At 46.6% G+C, this 20,349-nt stretch overlaps 1 protein-coding gene across 1 annotated transcript in view; it reads left to right on the top strand.

Moving 5' to 3' along the window:
* Window positions 1-20,349, top strand: part of NCKAP5 (NCK associated protein 5) — a 953,343-nt gene that overhangs the window by 903,910 nt on the left and 29,084 nt on the right. Inside the window, exons 16-18 of the mRNA XM_036858046.1 lie at window positions 664-978; window positions 3,475-3,617; window positions 6,674-6,806. Of these exons, the coding sequence (XP_036713941.1) occupies window positions 664-978; window positions 3,475-3,617; window positions 6,674-6,806 (591 nt within the window). The remainder of the gene's footprint in view (window positions 1-663; window positions 979-3,474; window positions 3,618-6,673; window positions 6,807-20,349) is intronic.

The following is a 20,349-nucleotide window of genomic DNA, read 5'->3' as shown; positions in this document are numbered from 1 at the left end:
TACTGATGAGCTTTGTCGTTGCATAAAGGTAGATGGAAAGACAGAAAGTGGCCCTATGATCTTCTCTGTAAGACCTCAGATGGCAGTTGAGTCATAGGAAGCCCACATGATAAGCGATGTACCTTTGGGGATGACCCTTATAGTAGGAGAATTACTTGTCCTCACAGTCAAATGGAGAGGCCAGAGACTTAGTTAACTGCTGGTGGATGATAGTTCATGTAAGAGATGCACAACTGCCTTTGTTAGGACATCACTTCAATTTGTTATGTGTGTTCATTACTCATCTTATTTCAGTTAATAAATGTTACCTAATTGATTGAAGTCATATGATTACCAATTGAAATAAGGGTGATCAAAAATAATTTTTGGTCTCCAGTGACTGTTCTTTTTCTCTTATAACTCTAGAGAACCATGTACTTTGTGGGTACATGTGATTCTTGCTGCCAGTAATGGCTAGCCTTCTTACTTCATATTATGTTAAGGGAATATTTCCATGTTCAATTAAATGTCTGTTTCATGCCACTCCCTGGAAATTTACTACACCCTTATGAGTATTTCTTCCTTCTAGATATCCCCTTTCCTCCAGACCAGATCCAAATGCCCATGATCCTTTTCTCCTTTTATGTGAGCAGTCTCTAATTCTCACTATGTTACTCTGTCTAGAAACGAACTGCCAGATGAGGACACTGGACAGTGGGATTGGAACCTTCCCGCTCCCAGACTCAGGAAATCGCTCAACGGGACGGTACATACGCCAAGCAGACTCCCCCGAGGACACTGAGCCCCTCCTGTCTCTCCAGCCAGCCCTTTGTGCAGCTTCTTCCATAAGAGCCCAGACCCTTGAACGAGAAGTGCCTTCCTCTGCAGACAGCCGGGGATCTGCAGACAACGCCATTGTTCATTCCACATCCGACCCCATCATGACTGCCAGAGGGCTGCGACCTCTTCAAAGTCGCCTCCCCAAACCAGCCTCCTCAGGTGAAATGCCCGTTACCTTCCAAATGAGATTGTTTTCTCACTAAAATCATGCACTTGCTGCCAAAAATGGAGAACAGGCAGCAGAAAAGATTTCCACCGGGAGGTCAGTCAGTGACCTCTGCCCAGTGGAAATGTAGATGCATGAAATCCCTTTATGTCCTCAACCAAAACATAAAAAGAAAGCAAGTATGAAACATCGTCTACTCTCAGTATTATTTAAGGAGTGTACACACACATAAAGGAAACAAGCACGTTAGCACAGGTAGATGGATATATAAATTGATAAAGAAAAAAACCATACAACATAGACTTCAGATTTTGTCTTTTAGAACTTAACTCTGAGTATAGACCAATCTAGGCCCAAGACATAAATTTAACTGAAATGTTGTTTGCCCTCTCACAGAAACATATGTCTTCTGACATATTCCTATCCCGTTCAAATGTATTTACATGTTGAGCTATAAAAAACGTAGTTTGATATATTAGCAGTAGAGTGTCTGTTAACTACAATGAAATGGAGGGAGCCTTCCCACTGAGAAGTACCATCCTTTGCTGCAGTCAATGGAAACAAGCTTTCATGATTAAAGATAGGGCCAGGCTAAGGGTCAAAGTTTTTTCACTGTTCCCTCAAGATTAAAAATATTTATTGCAGCTCAGGATGACACTAAATAATTTTTTAACTTGTGCGCCTCATGTTGCATTTATGACATGCATAAGCATATGAACTAGAATTCCAAAGACTTTCATTTATGATTTGATGATGAGAAAGCAACCACAAGTAGAGATTATACCATGGGCTTCTGAGAAATTAGAAAAGAAGACTTTTCATTAAACACCTGTGAGTCAATGTGATTGGGTTATTCCCATGGCCGAGTTCTTCCTCCATTCAGTAACACTAACTGCCATGAATGCTTCATCACAAACTTCTGCTTATTTCAAGCCAAGGCTACATTTTAAAAGGCTGGGACATATATTATTTTTGAAATAAATGTATTGTTAATTAATGACGCAGCCTCCAGAGATTCAGGGGCGAAATTGTAGTTATAGATTATGTGCTCCATGCCTGACTACTCACATGTGTGACCTCAATTCAGCGGCAGGCGGCCGAGCAGATTCCATGATTAAACACTGTCATTATAACAAATTGAATAGAAACTGCAAGCCTTGAATTGCTTCATAAGAAGGGGATAGGAAGGGGATTGTTCTGATCTTGCTGCTAGTATTCAGTGCACCGGTTTTCTTAGTTTTGTGTCTTAATTAGATTGTCGTGAAGAGTTGTAAAAAAAAAAAGTAGTATACGGCAGAGAGTGAGGTCAACACACTGCAGGACATTTTTGTGCCGTCCATCCCGAAGCTTCCTGTCTACCTTAAGATGTTGTCACTGCGGGTCAGAGGCAGGGCTGGCTTTCCAAGGCTTTTCTCTTTTCTGTGGCCATTGGTTACTCATTTTAAACATTAAGGAGCGGAGATCTAGCTGGAACAAAAGGAAAGTGGTTTCGAGCGGTCAATTCCTGGTTAATATATGCATTTGAATTGGTTATTTTCTTATCCCCGTATCAAAGATGGAAGGAACTGTGCAGACCTCCCATTGCTGATGAAAATACAATTACTTCACTTCTGCTCACAAGCAAAATGCTGTTGAAAGGCTCTCACAGCCTGTCCTGTTGATAATCACTGAGGCTGGAGGGTAATGACAGCAGTTCTCCTTTCTGACATGAGGAAAGACTACACTCTGCAGGTTAATCTGCTGTTATGGGTAATGGAGACATTTTAATCATTCTCTGCTAATTGCACCCTGGCTACTTACAATGTAATCCATGGGCCAAGAGCAGCCCCTGGGAGCTTGTCATATATGCCAGCTCTCAGACCCCGCTCCAGACCTACCAAATCAGAGCCTGCGATGTAACACAAGCTTGGCTGAGGTGTATGCACATATGAGCTTGAGACTGCCCGGCAAGATCTTTAAGGGCCTCTGAGCACTTTTGCAAAGCACCTTATTCAAAATGACCTTCATAAGTTTCCTAGGAAAATCAGGGTTCCCTGCTCAAACATGTTTGGGAAAGGCTGTGAATTCACATCCTCCCTTTGGAAATTATGAAAATCCCCATTAGCATAATGAAGGCTCCGAGAAGTCCTCCAAAACAGAAACTTGTTTGTTATTTGATGTATAACACTATTTGAGGAATGATCAGCGTTTCCCAAGCAGTTTGCCCACAGAACCCTTTCTAATATGAAAAATCTGTCAACATTTTGTGGAAAAGTGGTCCAAGCACAGTTTGCCTTTGGGTCTCCAAGGTGGACATCCTCCAGAGATACACGTAATTATGCAGACATTTCTGTTAGCACAGACTTGCCGGGGACAGAATGTTGGGAAACCAAGCTGTTACCATGTTTGGACCCTTTGGATTATTTCTGACTGTCTCCCCTACCCTCATCCCTAAACTTGTAAAGAGTTGAAGAAAGCTGATTGTATTTCATATACATTTCCTCATTTAGGAAAAATCAATTCCCAAATGCAGAGTGAAGCCAAGGCAAGGCCTCAGACTTGTTCATCATTCGAATATGCTGAAAACACAACGGCAGCGGCGAGCAGGCCACTTTTAGCCTGGGGGGGTGACAGCGCTGCTGCGGAGACCCAGGTAAGGAGAGTCGACAGGAGGGCACCCTCCACCTAATTGTCCTGAGTGTGAAAAATGGCCTCCTTAACCACTTCTGTGATAGATTTTAATGTTAAGTCAAATTTGTCGTGGGATTAGTGCATAAAGACCAAGGCCCAAGGCTCTCCTTTTTTCCTGAATTATTAAGTAACACTGTGGGTTCTTGTAATTCGAATGATTCCACCCATCTGCACCCCAACTCTTGAGGTAAGGATGCTGTGCCCTGAGTAGACATTGTGGAACGGTCATTCCCTCTCCCAAGCCCTAAGAGCACCACGTAGAATGATTCAATGATATTTTTTCATTATCTTATCAGTTACTTTAACCTTGACCTTGCTCCTATGAAACCAGTAAAGCAGGTGTAGTTATATTCCCTTTTGGCATGAAGAAACTAAAGCCTGGAGTGGTCAAATGACTTGCCGGGGTCAGTGAGACGTGTGTCTCTTCAGTCCCCATCATTTTTGCTGGGGGTTCTTCATCCGCCCTGAGATGGCAAACACACAGGCCTGCTGACGTGTGATTGGACCTGGGGAGGAGCTCGGGGCTCCGGGACTCTTGGGTGCTCCCTGGGAGCTATGTGGTAGTCCCTCCTCAGCACCCTCCCGCTTACCTCTTCCAGCTAATTACTTGGGCCATATTCAGCCTGTTCACGATTTCTCAACTTGCCCTTGGGCTGGTCCACTTCGGGGTCTTTGGTGGTGCCTGCAGTGAGAAGAGTGGGAGGAAGGACATTAGGATCAGTTACCTGAGCTTCCCGGCTCTTCCTTGACCCTTCCTGCTTCTGCTGCCTTGGCTCTCCCAATCCCGGCATGAGGAGGCCCTATCACTATTTCTACTAGGGTTGCTACCCAACCTTGATGACGAAATACCCAGATTAGCCCACATCTGAGATGCCCCACAGCCAGAATGGTGGAGGCTTCTTTCAGTCTTTAGCATCTCGGTATGGAAATGGTACCCTGAACAAGTAGGCGAAGCGATCCCCTGGGCCTACAGCCTCCATGTACAGCAGAGGACACCAGCTCCAGAGATGCTGGACCATGGTCAGGGCCCCAGGACAAGTTACTGGGACACTGATGTTAGAACTCAGCCCTGTGAATTCCATGCCCAGCGCTCAGAACAGGGGTCTGAAAGGAGTAAACCGGTGTATTCTATCATGACTTAAATTTTTAAGTGTTAGGGTTTTCTCAGTTTTCTCCAAAGCAGTAGTTCCCTGCACGAGCAGACATCAGAATCACCTGGAGGGCGGCACATCTTGCTGCTCTCCGCATACAGCCAGTGTCCTGTTTGGTGCAGATGGGGTGAGATCCGAACACGTCTAATACATTCCCAGGTGATGACAAGGCTGCCGGCCCACAGAGCACGCTTTGAGAAGCACTCTTTCAAGAACTCTGTGCTTGATTTGGGGACCAAACAATTGAGAAAATCCTAGAAGACATCCAGAGTTGGAGGGGAAACAGTTCAGAAACAACAGGTGGCGGTAGTGGCAAAGGGCTCAAGCAATTCCAAGGAGAAAAAAAAAGAAAAAGAGCGAGAGAGAAAGGGAATTACTCAGTGCTGGCCAGGAGGGAGCTGTCCCCTCCATGTGTGACGGCAGGGCACTCCTCACCCAACATTCACATTCCCCAACACACACACCTCTCCGGGGTCCCCTTCCTCATCATCCCGCACTAGCTTTTCCCATTGGAAATCCTGCCCTGACTTGTAAGAGTCACAACTGTGGCTTGGAACTCACAACGCTGCTTCACTGACCGCCAGGGAAGGAAAGTTTAAAGTAAGAGTGAGCTTTATATTTCCAGTTCCAAGCACAGTGCCTGGTTCCATTTGTGTCTGTTGAATAGAGGAATGAAAAACTGCATCTCATCATACCCAGCGTCCTGCTGGAACTCTAGACATGGGGCTCCCTTGGGACCACTGCTGTAAACTTGTCCTCCTTCACAGACATCATCCTTGCTGGACCACCAGTATCTCCTGTATAGAGCTCTGTACCCCCAGAACCTAGAACACCACTTAGCACAGACTGGGTACTAAGATGCGTAGCGCAGCATCTTCTGAATGGGTAGATGAATGATTAAGTGAATGAAGGAATAAAGGAAATGAGTAACTGCTTGAATTTATAACCCCAGCTAGGGGGGCTTACATCCTAAAATGTGTTTTTATAATTTCCAACCAAATGACACCCTCCCAAACAGGTTTGACTTTAGAGACGCATCCCATACATCTGTGCCTGAACTCTCTGGGATCGGTGTGGAATAATCGGCTCTAACAGGGCAGTCTGCAAACATATAAAAGAGAGCCCCAAATGCTCTTGATTCTACACACAAGAGTTGCGGTCTTAGATATCAGTATCCCACTTGTGTGCGGAGCAGGAAGAACCATCCACATGGTATCAGCAACCTCCACAGTTCCTGAACTTGGTGTTATTGCCACACCTGTGACTTCCTCTTGGGTCAGGCTATGTGTGCGTGTGAGCAAGAGGGGAGACCAAGTCCCTTGACCTGTGAACTGTTAGTAGATTCGAGGATATGTATAACCCTATAGGCTAGCAATTGGGTTCCTTCCTAAAGCCTCCTATCCTTTTAGGGGCTGGAATAAAATTAGGTATTGGGCAAACATTTACTCTTTTGTTCCCAAGGTTGATTACTGTCATACCCTCTGATACTTGAAAGCCAATGGTGAGATCAGCTAAATAAATAAGCCATTAGGCCTGGGACAGCAGCTCTAATTGGCACTTGAGCAAAATAAGACCCCATAAAAACAGCGTACAAAATGCAGAGCGGGTAACTGTGGGGACTGTCCTGTGACTGGGACACAGTGGCAGCGTGTGGTCAATCGCTTCCTCAGTGCAGGTCCATATCTGCAGCTCTGGTAATTGAGCAGAATGCACCAGCTCCGCGTGAGGCAGATTGACACACCAGGCAGACCGGGGGTGGGGTAGCGGGAATGGAATTCTGTGCCCACACCAACAGCCATCCTCACAGGATGGTCTGCCCATTTTGACTAGCGTGAATAATCTTAACGGTCTCATATTACTCATTTAGGACAAGGTACCCAGAATGTGTGCGTACTCTGCCAGCGGTGGCAGTGATAGTGACAGTGACCCCGACTATGGAAATAATGGTTTTGGAGCTGGAAGGGGCAAGTTAGTGAAAGTGATGAAGAGCACCACCCCAGGTAATGCACGCCGGGCCCCGGGACATTCGGGGCTCCTCTCTCTCGGGAAGCTGTCCATCACGCCTTTCACTGGGCTCTGTCTCCACCCCGCTTTGATTTTACATCTTAGTTCCACGTCTCTCCCGAGATCTAACTTTCTGGTACTTATGGAAGATTGTCTACATGCATCAATTTGCTTTCTGGTATTATCTTAATGACATTGCAGTGCAGTCTGTAAGGATTTTATTTCCAATCTGGCATCTCCCAAAAAGTCTCCAGTGGAGTTATCTCCATAATGAAGGAATGACTATAAAGATAACTTTGTTCTTAATTACATACCTCGGCAAGTTAAATCATCCAGTGAGCCCTGGATGGGGTGTTTCCAGGCTCTCTGCTCATAGCATGCTCTGTAACTCTGGACCTGTTACCCATGCCATTATGAGCAGGTCTGTTTATACGAGGTTCAAACTTTCTCACGTTATTTTTATTTGAAAGAGAATTGGCAGTAGAAAACCCATCATCCCGAGGCATTTAAAAATATATATATTCAGATGGCATTTCCTTACAGAAACAAGAGGACAGATGATCCCCTAACACAAAATGTGGTCTAGGATCTGCTTTTCTTCTAATCCGCTCTGGATTATCAGACATATTTTAATGATACAGTGGAGAATCATTCTTTTTGTACTAATCAACTTTTCTCAAATACTAATTTGGCAATTATGTGATGAAACTATGACTTTCCTTTTTAAAACAAGTCTGATGTGTTGCTTTTGAAAAAAACGTAATCTAGCAAGCACGTGTGTTTCCAGTTTTCCAAGAGTCTTGACCTTTGTGATACGTGGGGGTAAGATAGGCGTGTGAGAATAGTAATGAACCTGAGTCTCCTCTTGGTTGCTTGCACCCTACAAGTCACCAGAGAAGCAGGACAGATGGGTGAACCCTGCAAAGGCTTACCAAGAGGAAAGTGGAGAATACCCCCCTGGTGTCTTAGTTAGGCTGTTGTCCTTGTTAGTTCTCGGGGGTCCGTCAGCGTCCCTCTGGTTGTGACAGATAAGGGGAAGGAGAGTTAAGCATCGTGGGTCCTTCCCCATGAAGACGCCTATGAAGGCGTTAAGCATCATGGGTCCTTCCGCACGAAGACGCCTAAGGCCAGGCCAGGTCCTAGTCCAGCTCTTCCCCTGAACTTAACATGGGTCCACAGTGAATAACCTGACCTCATTGACCCTCAACTGCTCCTCCGGCTCTGAAACTCCATTCATTTAGTGAACAAATACTGATTAAAAGCCTCCTCTGGGCTAGCGTTCCAGCAGTGAGTAAATGGACAAAGATCTCTGCCAGACAGTAAAACAAATGGGTAGAATAAACTAGCAAATGTATATAGTTTGTTGAAAGGAGATATGGAAAGGATGAGTTAAGCAGGGTAGGACGGGAGAGCAGGACTGCTGTGGAGTGGCGGTTGGGTGGGAGCGGATGTTAAAGTTTAAATAGAGCAATAGTCAGAACAAGGCTCCCCGAGAAGCTGGTGATTGAGCAGAGATGTGGTGGAGGAGAGAGAGTGAGCCCCTGGAGGGTATCTGGGGGAGGCGCGTCGCCTTGAGACAGCAGCAGCGGGCGGCCAGCGTGGCTCTGGTACAGGGAGGCTGTTGGAGGACTGGGAGACGAGGTCCAGTAAACGGAAAAGGAGCCAGAGCTCTCGTACGCCTTGCTCACCTTTCTGAGGTCTTTGCTCCTCCCCCGAGAGCCATGCATGGGGGCCTATGGACGACTCTGAGCAGAGGAACGGCATGATCTGAGATGCTTTCAAAGGACCGCTCTGGCTGCCGTGTCATGAAGACTGAAGAAGCAAGGTCGACCAAGAGGCCGTGACACTCATCCAGACAAGACGTGTCAGTGGCTGGGACCAGGGTGGGAACAGTGAAAGCAGTGGGCAGCACGAGCCAATAGAACTCTCGGCAGGGAAAGGAGGGTTCTGTCTCGGCTCTGTCCAGTGCCGTAGCCGTCACCCACCCGTGGCTTAGGAGCTCTTGCAATGTGGCTAGTGTAAGGAACTGAATTTCTAAATTTAATTTTTGCCGTAGTTTCCCTAAGAGTTCCATTTTCCTCTATTTTAATTTGTTTTTATTTCAATCAACTTTAAATATTAATAGCCAGGTTTGGGTCACTGTACAGCACAAGGAGTGAGAATGGTCTCATTCCAGTTCTAATTAAAAATACAACATGAATCACTGATAGATTGGAGGTGGGGGGAGGTGAAAGAAAAAGCAAGGTCAAGGATGGTTGCCAGGTGGGGTCCTAGAAGGGACAGAGCTCTGCCCACTGCAGTGGAGAAGGCTGAGGTCGGGGCTTGAGGAAGCAGCGTGGTAATCGATGGTAAGTTCGAGGTGCCCATTGAGCAAGCGGAGGTGTGAATAGGCAGTGGGCTGTGTGAGACTGCAGTTGGGCAGGTCAGGTCTTGTCTGGAGAGGTAATTGGAGTGTCAGCGTGTCGATGGCATCTAAGGCCCTGGGTCCAGCTGAGATCAGGAGGAGGACAGAGTGCTGACAGAGAGAGGACCTCACCCTCCCAATTTTAAAGGTCATGGAGAAGAGAAAGAATCAGCAAAGGAGACTGGGTAGGAACCAGCAGTGAGCAGGGCGGAGGAGAATGTGACGTCTCAGAAGCCAAGTGGAAAAGGTACGTCAAGGAGGAATTCCACGATTCCATGTGCTACCTGCTAAAAAGAGGGACACAGTCTTCATATTGAGACCTGTCTCTCACACTGGTAGTGGGGTTCCAGGGGTGGGGGAAGGAAGTGGGGATGGGGAAGGAGGGATGGTCTAAAGGCAGTTTGAAAACATCCTGAAAAAGGAAACAAGATTAAGACAGGTTGTCTGACTCTGAATGAGGACGTACCTGAGTATGAGAGAAATCACTTTAGGGTTCAGAGTTTTAACCTAGCTTGTTTAAACGAGTTGTGCAGAGCAATAAGGAATACACGTTAGGTGATGGCTGTGGATCCTGGTGAACGGTGAACTTGCTCCTTTACCTTTTTTTCTATTCCCCTGCAAGATGAAGTGAGTCTCAGCCTCAGTTTTTTTTCTCTCTGTCCTCACTGTGTTCATGCTCTTCCCTCCATCCAGAGCAAATCCCTGTTTGAGAGGAGCAGTCTTCTTTCATTCCATTGCTTTAGCCTCTGCGCACATGGTGCTTCTTGGGATCAGGTGCAGAGTAACCCTGGAAGCAGCACGTCCAGCAAGAAGAGCCTTCCCTCTAGCCAGGCATCTGCCCTCGGTCTTTAAACATGGACTTGTTGCCAGAACTCTGTCATCTGCCCACCCTGACCGATCCAGCCACCCCCCCAGCCCTGGCTGATGTCAGTGCTGCCAGGAAGGGAAAATGCGTGCAGACGGCTGGCGTGCCTCTGGGTGTGTGCTGGCTTCCAACAAGCCTGGGAAGGGACGTTTAGGGTCGATGCAGCACCAGTAACTTTTTGGATGTTGGCAAAGTTGATAGGAAAAGAAAATAGCAACAATTAAGAGAAAAACACTAAAAGGAATACATGCCTTGGGTGTGCAGTAGAGATTTTCTCCCCTTTGGAGTCACGATTTTGCCTTGCTTTCATCACCTGTGCCGGCGAAGTGAGATTGCCCCCTAGCCCCTCACCTGCCAAGCCCATTCCCTCTATTTTTTTTTCTATTTATTTATTATTTATTTATTATTCATTTTTGGCTGTGTTGGGTCTTTGTTTCTGTGCGAGGGCTTTCTCCAGTTGCGGCGAGCGGGGGCCACTCTTCATCGCGGTGCGCGGGCCTCTCACTGTCGTGGCCTCTCTTGTTGCGGAGCACAGGCTCCAGACGCGCAGGCTCAGTAGTTGTGGCTCACGGGCCTAGTCGCTCCGCAGTATGTGGGATCTTCCCAGACCAGGGATCGAGCCCGTGTCCCCTGCATTGGCAGGCAGATTCTCAACCACTGCGCCACCAGGGAAGCCCCCCCATTCCCTCTTTAAGTAAAAAGGTTTTGTAATAGAGGTCCCCAACCTGCAGGATGGAATGTGCCAGTAGATCTTAAAGCCTTAGTGGATGTTCTCCAAGATAGTTGGCCTTTCTGAAACACACCCTCTCTCCCTGGTTCCCTGAAATTTCCCTCAGGTAGGGGAGGGCACCTGCCAGTGGCAATCTGTCCCCCGAGGCTTCTAGGAAATGGACACTCAGTGGCCTCGACCTCTTACGCAAAAGAATCCTACCTTCCAAAACCCTGCCTAAGGGCTCATAATGCACTCAAGTGAAGACACGTTTTTCCTTTCACGGTTGGTTTCTTTGGTGTGACTTTGAAATGTGTTTAGAAAGGCCAGGGTGTTAGTGGAGAGGCGGCAGTGGGAGCGGGATTTAGCAGCTGGGCAGGTGGCGAGGCAGGTGAGGGAGTGGGTGCAGTGAGTCTGTGGCTTTGTTTCCATGCAGCTGCCCGCTCCAAATTGCCAGGCTTGGCATAACAAACACTCCTGCCCCCTTCCTGCAGGTGGGGCCTGGGAGAAGGCAGGAGCAAGGGACAGAGGTGGAAAGGGGAAGGAGAGAGAGAGGGGGCAAACCAGGGCCAGAATGTAGAACAGGGAAGACCCAGTGGAGATGCAGCGATGAAGCCCCAGTCTCTGCACGGAGCGGGCGGGGAGTCTCACCCCTGACTGAAGCCCCTGCACCTGGTTGGCAAAAGGTGAATGAGCAATTTCTAACCAAGGCTACTCCCCCAAGCTTCTGATTCATCCGTCTGGCTGCCCAGCACCATCACCTACCCTGCCAGGTACCTCAAGGGGCCAAAATCCAAGCTAGAACCTCTCTTTTTCCCTGCAGAAACGTCTGCCTCCCCGGCTCTCTGTCGTAGCTGATGGTCTTGCCATTCTTTTAGTACAGACTAGGAAGCTAGAAGCTTTCCTGGACTCTTCCTTCTCTTGCCTCCACCTCCTGGCAGTCCCAAGGTCCCGCTGGCTTCCTTCTGAGGTGCTTCTCACACCTGCCCCTTCTCTCGCCCTTCTCCTGCTGCCCCAGTAGCACCTTCATCTGGTCTGCATGATCCACCGCTTCCCTGTGCCCCTCCCCCATCCGCCCCCTGCCAGTCCCATCCCCCTCAAACGCATCATTCACGCTGCCAGCAAAGTATAAAATCCCGTCACGTTCTTCCCTTGCTTAAAACCCTTCAAGGACTCTCCCCCGTTACTCACAGACAAAATCCAATCTTCTCCTCTTGCAGGGTTCACAAAGGCCACCGTGGCCTTATCTCTCTGACTTCATCTTTCTCCATTTCCTGTCAGAAAACTTTAGGCATCATCAAAATGCTCATTCTGTCCTGAACACACGATGCGTTGGGGGCTTCGTGCCTTTGCTCTCATGGTCTCGCTTCCGGGAATGGCTTTCATGCCAACACCCTTCTCTAACCTTTATGTAACTCCTGCTTAGTCTTTAAGATTGAGTTCAGGCTTTGCCTCCTCCAGGAAGTCTTCCCAGTGCTCTTCCATCAGCCATGTTACTCTTCCTTGTCTGTTCTCCTGCAATACTCCATATTTATTTCTACCACTTGCCACTTGAGATTATAGTTATTCTTTGCATGTTCATCTCTCTCAGTAGTGTCAAGATTGCTTCTCATTCGTGTTCAGCACTTAGCACAGGGCCTGGCACATCATAGGTGTTGAATAAATGGTAAACAACATCATAAGTGTTGAAAAAAAATGCAACACAGGACTGGTTAAGGCTTTGGTTAACCTCATGCAACATACATCATCCATTTGGGCCTTTCCTCGTCCAGAGAAAGAAAGACCCAGAGCAGCCACCTACAGAGAGAAATTCTATAAGGACATTTCTCCTTCTCTGTATGGCTATGCTAGAGAAATTGGTGAATCCATTTTTCCAATTTTTCTCCAGGATACAGACGTAATTCAGCTTCCTCTTCAGTGATGATTCTTCATGGGGGCTGCTGGAGGCATATCAGACTTCTCTGTTTTGTTTTGTTTCTTTTAAATGGTCCCGGTCCCCTGGCTTGATTTTCATAGTCTCTGCCCCAACTTGGGAGTTACTGTCACAGAGAGTCATTCTTATTGATGAAAACGCATCACATCTTTGAGACCTGAAGGAGGCAATGGTTGAGAACCTTTGCTCTTCCAATATTTGTTCTTTGAAAATCTCTAAGTTGGAGTGGTTAGTAGATAAACAAGATTGACAGAAAGAATAAAAGCAAAGAAGAGAGTTGACCTCTACTCTAGTTCATCTGGTTTATTCAGCTCTTATTACTCTGTGTCCAGGCCAGTGCTGGACACTGGGGTTTGAGGGCAGGTTAGTGACATAGCCCTGCTCCCTCGATGCTTCTACTCAGACCTACAGACTCGAAACATCATCTGAGAGAGGGGCTGCTCAAGTACTAAGCACTTGTGTTCTACTGCCTAAGGCCATGCTGTTGGCCCCTCGGAGTGAGGAACCGGAGCTTCATTTGTTTTTAGTTTTCATAAACTGACTTCCCCCTAGGGTCTACAGATCACCATGCTCTCGAACTTACTTTCAAGAGCGCTCCCTCCCTCCTCTGACCCCTCACCCTCAAATGCACTGATCAGGTCCAACGAGCAAAGCTTCAGAACCATGGTCCCACAGCCAGCTGATGACGCTCCTCTAAAAAAGCCCCAGTTTCCTGAACAAGAAGTACGTTTTCTTCATTTCAAGGTGATTACATTCAACAAATTACAAAGAGCCAGGGCAGCTGAGTTAAAAACAATTGGTTTTGCAGTAATTAGAAAAACACAAGGACATGATGACTGTGGACCACTATGAAAAGGGACACTGAAGGATAACGGCTCCAGTTCCTGGTTAATTCCTCAGCTTGAATATTTTGAGATTCACAACTAATTATGCAGAGATGATGAATTTTAAAAAAGCTGCCACTCTGTCTTGCCGAGGCCAAGGACTTTGGCTATTAATAGAGCAATCAGATTTTGCTATATTGTAGAGAATTCACGTAAAGTTGCATCTATTTTAAAGCATTCATCTGGCACATGACTTAAAGATGACAAATTGTCGTAATATGCAAAATCAGCATTGGGTTAAACTAAATCCAAACTCGTTATAATCACTCTGAGTTCCCCTGGAGAAATCTTTAGTTTGAAATGGACACTACCGGTAAGAGTTATCTTTTAGTCCTTCCTGGATCTTCTCTCTTATTTAGATCATTTTAAAGATTGGCTTTCTATTGACAAGCCCATCCCAACTCGAGGGGAATAGACACATGCAAGAAAACACAAGGGATTCGTCTCCTAGCGTTAAACTTTCCTGGGTGACAAATGGAAAGTACTGACCGTGACAAGCGGCGCGCTCTGAGACCCTTACTGGGGCCAGGTTCTCAAATTTCTCTCTGTCACCATTTATTCACCATCAGAAAAGCCACAGCCCTTTCAGCTATTCCGATTGGGTTTGCACTCTGCTGAAGTTTGGGGTCTTTTAGTGGGGAAAAGTGTCATGCACAATAACAAAACAGAAAACCCCACTAGCTTCTAAAAACCACGTGGTCAGAAGCTAACCATCAGAAAGAACCCACTGTGTCCTCAGACAGGCTTGAAAAGGGAGGCTGCGATGTGACCTGCATTTAATTATTAAAGCTGCATATTGTGAGGCCCTTAAGAAAGCAAATGTCACGATGGACAGAATGAGTTTACCCTCCGGTCAAAAGAGCCGTGTGCCGTGGTGAGGCCGTCGCTCAATTAAATTGGACCGCAGGATACAGAGGAGATGCAGACTAAGTCTGGGGACCCTAATGAGATTTTGGAGGGAAGAGATGCCCCCCCAGAGTTTGTCACTCTGTGATGGACATTCTCCCCTCCCCCCCACCATTACCACAGCTCCCCCAGTGCTACCCGCCTCAAGTTCCAACACGTTACAGCCCCAAACATTTAAACAGGAGCTTGCAAAGTAGAATTTCAAAGCACAAAACAAATCCTTGCTTGTTGTGGACTAGGTAGGGAGAGCAAAGAATACAGAATGCTGTGCAAAATAGCCATCTTTGGCTGCCAAGACTGAAAGAAAGCTGGGCAGTGGATCTAAATAAATAAGCAATGAATTGGACGCCATTTCATTTGTGAAAATGTGTGCATCTCCTCAGTCTCATGCAGGGGACGCAGAAGGACCTGCTAGACCTCCAAGGCCCCTGCCGCCCTGCAGCCCCAGAAGTGCGTCTGAAAATGACTTTTGTGTAGCGCTTACCCATAATCCAAGGGATACCTCCAGTGTTCACTCTAGGTCATCTAGCCCCGTGGCTCTCAAACGGGGTGACTGTGCTCCCCACGGGACACTCGGTGACGTCCGGAGACATTACAGGCTGTCACAATTCACAGGTGGTAGGGAGGGCTGCTGTCTGGTGCGTAGAGCCCATGGACACTGCTAAACCTCCTATACGCACAGGGCAGCCCTACTAACAAAGCCTTATCCTGCACAAGATGACAGCAGGGCTGGGAAGAAGCCGGGACAAGATTAACCTCTGCGTATCGGAAATGTTTGTTGGGAGGGGCAAGCTGTCAAATATTTGTGCCAAACTATGACAGCAGCCAAATCCCCCTGCCTGCCCGGCAGGTGCACCAGGCCTGGCCCAGCTACCTGACTGGGGGTTAAGATGCACGTCCTCCAAGAGGCTTTGGAAGGGACGTCCGTGCTCCTGTCTGGGCCTCTCACCATGGCCTGTGGCGTCTGGTCCGGTGCCTCTGTCTGAGTGTCAGGGACACGGCGACCGTCTGAAGTACTGACACAGACCACAGATTGTTTGAGGCTGCTACCCATTAAGCCTCTTATTAGTATTTCATTTCTGTCTCTCTTAGAGAACATGTGCCCGGGGAGGCGGGAATCCTTTACAGACTTGAAAGTTCCCCGAGGACAGTTAATCCTCACGCAGCTCTAGTGAAGCAGGTAAATTGCAGTTAGATGTTAACAGAAGAAAAAGCACCATCAACAGGTGTTTGGGGTCCCTGGGGGACCTCAGCATTTCATACTTGCCTAAAAAGCACGTTGTGACATTTGGAAAGGGCCCCTTGCCAGGACCCTTCCACAGAATGGTTAAGACTAGGAAGAGTAACATAAATCTCAGGAATAGAAAGGCTAAGTCAGTAGAAGGAGCTGTGTTGAAGAAATAGGGTCAGTGGGGAAAGGAAAGAGCTCAGTATTCAGGGGAAATCTTTCTAGAGGTAATTATTAAAGTTTGCAAAAAGAGAATGGGATGTGCAAATCTTTGAGGTGTGGGGAGAAAGGAGACATGGAGTCTAATTATTTAGCATATTTTGTTCTCAGACTTGAAGAAGAAAGACAGAGACCATTTCTAATATTCTCCCATCCCAACCACCCCTCCTTCACCAGCCAGAAACCTACAAATATATCCATACTGTACAACCAAGCAGATGACCTCAGGGAAAAGAGCAGGGTTCCTTCCTAACCAGCAACCAGGAATTTTGCCAGGAAAATGTCAAGCCTCATTCAGCAAATCACACTACTGGTTGTCCTCTATGAACTTCTTAGAACCTAGAAACCAAGTCATGGGCTATTTGGCCGGATGTGTTGGACATGCCCATAGTTGGGAGTTAGGACATCTGGGTTCTAGTGAATAGACTTTGTGACCCTGGACCAATGATGTTAGCTTTTCTGAGCCTTCGTTCCATCTGCCATCCAGGGCCCACCTTGCCTTCTTCTCGTGAAATAGTTCAGATTTGATTATTGATGTCACAAGGCCTCCAACCTGTAGAACGCTGAATAAGCATGAGTGGAATTATGTTAAATATGCTGAGGGAAAGAACAAATCCTGGAATTTAAGGTTGAGGTATTCAGAGGAGGGGAGGGGAGCACAGGGACCTTGCAAACTGTGGGCCAAAATAATGTGAAGCTGCAGCCTCAGAGGGGTAAACCCACCTCATAACTTAGCCAGGGTTATACAGTTTCATTAAGGGAAACGTCATATTCTCTTTATCTGTTGTTAAAATTCAGTCTAAGTAAGAAAGAACTGATTCAGCCTTCCCTGAAATAAGCCCAGTAGCCTCCTCCTTCCTTGTTATTTATTTTCACAATAAGTAGCAATACCCCAAGCTGTCACTCAGCGTCATCGTTTCCAGATTCAGTTACATGGGGCCCAAGAAACATGGTGAGGCTGGATCAGGTGGGGGAAAGTTCCGTTTTTACTCAGACCAGGAATTGTATTATAAATGAATAAATCAGCACACTCTTTAAGGAATTTACTTAGAAAAGGAGACAGCATCATTTCCATGGTATTGGCCAAGCTGGCTCTCAGTCTTGGGCAGGCAGAGAAGGTTAGTGGTTGGCTCCCAGCCTCCCGGCCAGTCAGCTTACTTATTTGTTTATGAACCCCCAGAGGCATCATAAACAGTGTTTTCTTCCACCCTCATCTTTTCACTTTTTTAAAAACTTCCCTTTTGTCTTGGTTTGTTTGGCCCATCCTATGCTATAATTACAATATATCACATTGGCCCTTTTCATCCTGGAATGTTCCCTCCCCCAGAAACCTCCAGGTATCCTCCTGAATTTGATGAGGATTCTGTAGGAGAGGTGGCAGGATCGGTATTTTTAGGGAAGACCTAAAGCCATGTTGGCATCGTTCACTGCACCACAGTGCCCACGAAATCTTTGAGACGTGCCCAAGGACTCAGATACCCATCCTGGAGCATGCATGTGCCTTCTTGGACCATAACTTACTGAGTGATCTTGAGCAAGCATCTGTCTTGCCCTCATTCAGCCAATCCCGAGCTGGATGTCTTCTGGCTCGCCACCCCCCCCCCCGCCCCCCACCCCCACCCCCACCCCCACCCCTGCCCCAGGCCTGATGTTCTATTGATGTAAACAAAGCCTATAGTGACTCGGACATCAAGCTTCAGCTTTCAGGATCCAGCAGTCTCTGCTATTTGGAGAGCTTCTCAGAGTTTTCCTCAGGTCTCATTTTTCAAAACTTGATTTTACTGTTTTGATCCCGGAAGCCTCTCCCCTACCTCTGTGCCGCACGCCTCATATAGGTTAGACATCTTTACTGGTTTCTTGCTCCTCCTTCGAGTCTTTCTATGTGCAAACCAAGCAAAGGCAAATAAATACTTTGTATACAAAGTAAAGCAAACTGTACACACTGTGCTGCATCTTGTTTTGTTCTGTTTTCCTCCAATTCACAACATATCCTGGAGATCGCTCCATGTCAGTACATAAAAGTCTTCCTCCTTCTTTTTCACAGCTCTGTACTAGTTACATAATTAATGGAACTAGTCCTCTATGGAATGGGTTCCCAGAATTAGACTTTTGAGTCATAGTAAACGCATCGTCAGAGGAGTTGGGCCGTTTTCACATCCACCTGCAGTGATCGATATGCCTGGTCCCCCCAAAGCCTCACCAACAAATTCAAGGTCAAACCATTGTGCTCTGCCAATCTTACAGAGAAGAAATGTATTTCCAGTGTGTTTTGGATTTGATTTCTCTTATGAAGAGTAAGGCTGAGAACTTCTGCTTAAATCTACTTAAATGTCATTGTATTTCTGAATCTGTGAATCATCTGGGAGTGACCTTTGCCCAGTTTTTTACTGGGTTGTTAGTCTTTTTCAACACCATTTCTAAGAGCTTCGTAAAATTTAGGGAGATTATTCCTTCATTTGTGATACAAACTGTCCATGTCATTCCCAGTTTTTCATTTGCTTGGAACATCACTTAGGCTGTTCTTTGCAGTATAGAAGATTTTATTTTCATAGGGTCAAGCTCATCAGTCTTTTGTGACAAGCCTTTGCTCACTCCAAATTTATTAATTAAAAAACAACTCATGCTTTTTTTTCCCTAGTACCCAGACAGTGTGTATTTTTGTCCTCACATACAGATCCAACTTTTTAAAAAAATTTGACTATCCAGTTGTTCCATGTCCGTTTTATATTAAAGAGATACTTTAGCAAAGAGAAGATCAGTCAGTTTCCTTTATGACCAGCTGTGAAGGAGACAATTTGGTAACTGAGGGAAAATGGAAAGATCCCAGTTTCTTCCATTACAGTGATTCACCTGGCCAACCTGACCCTTTCGTCCCCACATTCTGGAGTTTGCTGTGTCAGTCACTTCACCATCGGGCCTAATTAATGAAAAAAGGATCATACGACCCATGTCCAGGGGAAGGAATATCCTTTGTTTCTAAGGACCTTCTGGGCAATTCATAGAGTGTGCTGTCCTATTACTGACCGATGTTTGGAGGACTCATATTACAGGCCTGAAGATGTGCAAGGAAGGAAAGTTAAGTGTGCAAGAGGAGGCTCCTAGGCCATTTGGGCAGAGTGAAACCTCTCCTTTGGCCATGCTTATGGGTAGACTCAGTTAGTACTCACTGGGGACTCACCATGAATCATCACTAAGTGCTGGGGGCAATAGAGAGGAAGCATGAGGCATGGTCCTGCCCACACAGAGCTTACAAGTCTAGTTGTAGAGAGAAGAAGTTAGAAATTTTAAAAGCCACTAACAATACCAGCAGCATAGGGTATTCCCTGGTGGTCCAGTGGTTAGGACTTGGCGCTTTCACTGCCAGGGCCTGGGTTCGATCCCTGGTCAGGGAACTAAGCTCCTACAAGCCAAAAGGCGAGGCCAAAAAAAAAAAACATAGCAGCAGCATAGAAATAAGTTCCCAAAGTTTCCAAAAGTATGGTATAGACACCCCACCCGTGCCCATGCCTGCTTGTCGATCTCACAAGTCCTACTCAGTGACCTGACATCATGGACTATCATAGGGTCTTATTTTCCCATGTCAGATGAAGACTTATTTTCCCCATTTCAAACGGAGTGGATCATCTCAAAGTCAGAACTCTAGATCTAGGCTTCTGTCCCTCTCCTGCGATTCCATAATCCCCTCATCTCACCATGACCATCAAATTGCTATTATCCCCATCTGCCTCCCCTGCTTGTTCCTTAACAGCAGGAATTGTGACCTTTTCCACTGAAGCTCTGGCACATGGCAAGGGCTTACTGAACGTTTATTGATGGGCTGGGTGTATGAATGGTCTATGACTGAAATTGAAAGCCAACAGGGTTCCCAGCAAAAGGCATGAAGTAGTGAGGCTATCTCCCTGGAGGGACTTTTGGGGTCAGTCTTGAAGAATCAAGTTTGAGTTGGCATAAAGGAGAAGAGAGTTTCTGCTTGGAGCTAGTGAGGGAATTGGGGAGTGAAAAAAGGGTCAGAAGAAGGCAGTGACCACCAGTCTTCCCCATAGGCAGTTAGCAGAACAGAGGTCATGTGGCTTTACAAGAGATATTTATAACATAAAGGTGGTGCCAACTGGGAGTGGTTGTGATCTGTGTGTGCCAGTGAGCCTGAGAGGTGAGCAGAGGACCAGCACAGAACACAGGTGATGAACAGGCTTGCATTTGCTGTTACTCTTCCCAGAATCTGCCTTTCAACTTGAATCTGTCCTGCAGCCTTCGCTGAAAAACAACAAACAGAAAACTCGCCTCTCTCTCTCTCTTTCTGCTTTTTCTCCCCATATCTAATAACCTAGAGCTTTTGCGTTAGAAGAGAACTTAGAAGTTATCTTGTCTATCCCTGGAATGGAAGCTCCATG

The sequence above is a fragment of the Balaenoptera musculus genome, chromosome 7 (assembly GCF_009873245.2).
Source record: "Balaenoptera musculus isolate JJ_BM4_2016_0621 chromosome 7, mBalMus1.pri.v3, whole genome shotgun sequence".
In the NCBI taxonomy this organism is placed as follows: domain Eukaryota; kingdom Metazoa; phylum Chordata; class Mammalia; order Artiodactyla; family Balaenopteridae; genus Balaenoptera; species Balaenoptera musculus.
The sequence above is the reverse complement of the archived record's forward strand: the minus strand, read 5'-3'. Positions and strand labels throughout refer to the sequence as shown.